This window comes from Nicotiana attenuata, unplaced genomic scaffold (assembly GCF_001879085.1).
Source record: "Nicotiana attenuata strain UT unplaced genomic scaffold, NIATTr2, whole genome shotgun sequence".
Classification (NCBI taxonomy): domain Eukaryota; kingdom Viridiplantae; phylum Streptophyta; class Magnoliopsida; order Solanales; family Solanaceae; genus Nicotiana; species Nicotiana attenuata.
This window is the reverse complement of record NW_017671077.1, coordinates 105,485-110,083: the sequence shown is the minus strand read 5'-3', so window position 1 is coordinate 110,083 and position 4,599 is coordinate 105,485. Positions and strand designations below refer to the sequence as shown.

Here is a 4,599-nt window from a genome sequence, read left to right as displayed (position 1 = left end):
ATATATATATATATATATATATATATATATATATATATATATGGGTATGACGTTGCTCAGTCCCGTCTTTGTACAGTTGTATTTCTGTTAGAGGTCTGTAGACAGTATGTCTAGTTGGATAGTATGTGGCCTTGCCGGCTTCCAGTTTTGAGGTATATAATTGTGTATAGCATCCTTGTCGGCTTGCCCTACGCATGTTGCATGAATAAGTACATATGCCTTTTGGCAGGTTTCCTTCATGTATATTATTCTCGTAATTCAGCAGATATTATTCATGTTTACATCTTATTCGCATGCTTAAGGGTGTTCGACAGGTAGGACTCGGGCACTCGTCGCGACCCATCGGTTTGGGTCGTGACAAAAGTGGTATCAGAGCAGTTCTGTCATAGGATTGTCTACAGACCGTGTCTAGTAGAGTCTTGTTTATGGGTGTGTTGTGCACCACACTTATAGACAGGAGGCTACCGGATTGTTTAACCAAAAAACTGAATATTTGGTTAAATCTAGAAATTAAGAGAGAAATCGGGTTACTGATAATCAAGAAATGAGAGACTTTGAGAACAACAATAAAGCAATGAATAAGTATATATTTCAGTATAATCTCAATGATATTTCGTGTCCTACAGATGTTGAGACCTTCCCCTTTTATAGTTAATTCTAGGAGAAAGTGTAATGCCTTTGTCTTAATGAGGCAATTATGAGCAATAAATGACATTAAAAGAAACGTTACTCAATCATTCCTATTAAATACAAATTCTCTCAACGTATTTGGCATTTAATGCTGAATTTGGACTCCTTTACGCTATCAGATTCATTTCTTCAATTCCTTCTGATCATCGAGCTTTAAATGACTCGAACAGGTACGAGTCTCATTTAATTTGAATAATAGCTCGTGCCTTTAAGTATCTTCTCTCCCGCATCTGTTGTTGCTCGTGCCTTCTAACTGATTACCACGCTTTGACTATTTGACCGGTCCACGTATCATGACACGTCATCTTATATAAATTCAGTTTTTTCCCAATACAGATAGTCCCCCCACTTTTCATTTATTTATCAATTAAATATTTGGGAAGTGGATCTTCATTAAAAAGGGAATTTTTGCCATAATCAATGCTATGACAGTACTGACGCTTCAGTTGTCTTTTCTATTTAATACACTGCATACGTGTCACCTTCTTATTAGCTCTGCAATTCTGCAACTTCTCTTTTTTTCCAAGGCTTCTTCAACTCCACTATTCACGAAGTGATAGTTGCCTTTATTATAGGCTTTCCATCATTACACTCCTTAATCTTTGACGGTTGCTTTTATATATAAACTTAACCCTTTTTCCCTTGTCTTCTTCTCCATAAACTTTTACCAAGTATTTCACTATTTACTCATATTCACTTATTCCTCAGTTCACATATTTTTACCATGTCATCTTCGAATCCTAACCCTAGGGGAGTCCCAATTCTTGACAGTTTCCCCAATGCCCCTGTAAGACACAGAAGAGGTAGAGGAGGTAGGCTTCGTGGCCTAGGGTCCATTCGTGGTGGTACCTCTAATTCCATCACTCCTTCTTCTGGCACTATTTCTAGAGGTTCTTTCACTAAGAGATCCTCTTCTAAAGGCAAAGAATCTTGTGAGCCTATTCAAGAACCTTTGGTTGAAGAAATAGTGCCAACCGACTTATCTTTCGAGCATGATAAAGAATCCCTTCGTGACCATGTAATTGATGCTGACACCTATCCTTCTTTAATTACTGAACCCTTGATTTCCGGCTGTTCGAAAAGATTGTCGTTGGAGAGATGACCTTCGTATAGTTATTCCTAACCCAAACCAGAGAATTTCTTCATATAGGATTGGTTTTTCCTTTGTTTATACTTACCCCTTTACTTTGGGATTTATTCCTGCTATCGACCCAGTCATACTCGATTTCTGTCATTTTTTCAAGATTTGTTTGGCTCAAATTGGCCCCCTCGTATGGAGAGCAGTGGCTTGTTTAAGGTATGTATCGGCCAAGGCTGGTGTTGACTTTACCTTCTCCCATCTAATTCATCTTTACCACCCCAAGTTGTTCCGCAATGGTGTTTTTACCCTAACTGCAAGAAGTAAAAGGGTTTTGGTAAGCCCTGAAGATGATAAAGATCGAGGCTGGTACACCCGTTATATTGCGGTACCCACAATTGGTTTGGTGGGTGAATCAAATATTCCTTTTCCTGAGAAATGGAACCTTGCACGTAAGTATTTCTTCCTTACCGTATCTGTTTTTTTTTATTTTAACTCCTTTTCTAATTTCATTCTTTTTTGCTTTTTTGTAGCAACCATGGGAGATGTGGAGCCCGTTCCTAATTTTTGTGGTTGGGTAGATGCTATTTTGAAAGCCGTGCCTATGGAGGCACGAACCTGGAAATCTATTTCCAACAAACGTGCTTGGAAAGTGAAAACTCACGGTATGCATCCCTTATTATTTCTCGTATGTTAAATTCTTTCCCCTCTTTTAACTTTTTATCCTTCTTTTTGTCAGGATTTGCTATTCGAGGAGTGACATCTGAAGTAGCTATTGCCCTTCGAGTCTCTTCTGGTACTCCCCTTTCTTTGGAGAGAACACAAGCTACGCTGCCAAAGAGGAAAATTGTTGAAGAGGATTCTGAGGATGATGAAGATGAAGACACCTCTTTGATGGCTAGGCCTAGAGCCAGGAGACGCATCATTTCTGAAGATGAAGCTGAAATTTCTTCTGCCCATGCCTCCTCTCTTATCGAACCTGTTACTGTTGTTTCTGATGATGAAACCATTCCAAGGGACACCATTGAATCCACTCAACGTCTCTTCGTTGACGGTTTCGAAAGTGGTGAACTAGGTCCGGTTTTAGATGAAGTTCCTCTTTCCTCCTCTATTCCCATTCCTTTTATTCCTCCTTTGGTTTCAAGTGCTTCCTTGCCTATTTTATCTGTTCCTACTCCTTTGCCAATTTCTGCTCCCTTACCTGTTTCGACTCCTTCGACTCCTGTTATTTTCACCTCTTCTACCGTTCCTCCTTCTATAGCTCCTCCTTCCTCTGTTCAGCATGCAGAGGAGGGTTCCAGTAGCAGAAGTTTGGCTATGAGGAGTGTCACACTTGAGGTTCCTACTAATAACAATCTTTTAAGGAAGTCTGGTGGAGCAGATGTCTGGCTCGAGCCTTTAATTGGAGACATTGAGAAGAAGAAGATGAACAGTCATAGTTACTTAACTTTGATGAATGACATAGTTCATTCTAAGTTAAAGGTATTCTTCCTTTACTTACTAATAAGTTTTTTTTATCTCTAGATTCTTATTTTCATGAGTTGTCTTTGTAGGCTAACCTTATTGGCACGGAATTAATGGGAAGAATTTTCCTTTTAGAAAAGAAGTCCCGCGAGTCTGATAAGACTGTTCTCGAGGCTGAGAGGGTAGCTAAGGAAGCCCAACTGGAAGTAACTAACTGGAAGGAACAGTTTAAAAATGCTCAAGAAATGATAAAAGAATTGCAAGAAAGAAACCGTAACCTGGAGCAGCAAAAGTGGACTCTGACTTCTGAATTAGCGGGAGCCAAGGCTTCTTCTAGTAAAGCTGAGAAGGATAAGGAGCGCCTTGAATGTTCATTTTCAGAACAATTATCAAAGTCAAGTGAAGAAATCAGAGAACTTAAGGCACTTTTGGCCAAGAAAGAAGAGTATGCAGGGGAGTTAGTGCAAAACTTGACTCAAGTTCAAGCTGATTTAAATATCTCTTCTGATAAGGTACGTGCCTTAGAGAGTTCTCATGCCTCCCTTGAAGCTTCCCTTGATTCCTCTTTAGCTGAAAATCAAGTGTTAAAGAATGATCTTGCTATGTGGGAAAAAGAGTATGAACTTCTTGAGGAGAATTTTAACATAGAGGTGAGTTGGGCTTTTCTAAACTCTCGTCGTGATGCTTTAACTGAGGCCAGTCAAGAAAACTTTGATTTAAAGTCGGAATTGGCCAAAGTTTTGAAAACCATTGAGATGACCCAACAACCACTTGACTTTCCTTCTCCGGCAAATGAAGCTCCCGTGGCTGAAGAACCTTTAAATGAAGAAGCCGTTGCTGCGGCAATTGAAGTTGAAAATGCTGCAATTCCAGCTCCCGAGGGTGAAACTTCTATGACTCAGTTTGTGGAAGCTGAAACTTCCGTGACTCTTGCTCCCCTCGATGAACTTAGCACTTCAATCCCAGCTGGAACCGCTCCTGTTGCTGCTTCTTCAGAAGTTACCACCGTACCTATAGCTGTTCATGAAAGTGAAGCTAATATAACAACTTCTGGCATTCCAGCCCCTCAGTGACCAGTTTATGTTTCCAGACTTTGTTTTTGTTTTGTTGATTGGTGGTTTATCCCTTGGCGGTTTTTAAGGGATTTTTTTGAAAAAAGTCCCCAGTTATCATAATGGGGCACTTGTATAAACTTTTTGTTGACTAAGTTTCTACTTAGTCTTTTTAATTATATCAAGAAGTTTGTTAGTACTTCAATATGTTCTATTCTTGCCTTTTTCTTATCTATTTAGGACTTATAGAATAGTTTAGCATTTTTATCCTTTGAAAATGCTTTATGATTCTTCTCATGACTTATTAACATGAGG

General features: G+C 39.3%; 1 protein-coding gene across 1 annotated transcript in view; it reads left to right on the top strand.

Annotated features, from left to right (window-relative positions):
* LOC109205735 (MAP7 domain-containing protein 1-like) overlaps positions 1 to 4,305 on the top strand; it is a 26,898-nt gene extending 22,593 nt beyond the window's left edge. The window contains exons 3-7 of the mRNA XM_019368478.1: positions 2,508 to 3,106; positions 3,322 to 3,438; positions 3,520 to 3,882; positions 3,955 to 4,074; positions 4,135 to 4,305. Of these exons, the coding sequence (XP_019224023.1) occupies positions 2,508 to 3,106; positions 3,322 to 3,438; positions 3,520 to 3,882; positions 3,955 to 4,074; positions 4,135 to 4,305 (1,370 nt within the window). The remainder of the gene's footprint in view (positions 1 to 2,507; positions 3,107 to 3,321; positions 3,439 to 3,519; positions 3,883 to 3,954; positions 4,075 to 4,134) is intronic.
* Positions 4,306 to 4,599: the final 294 nt, after the last annotated feature.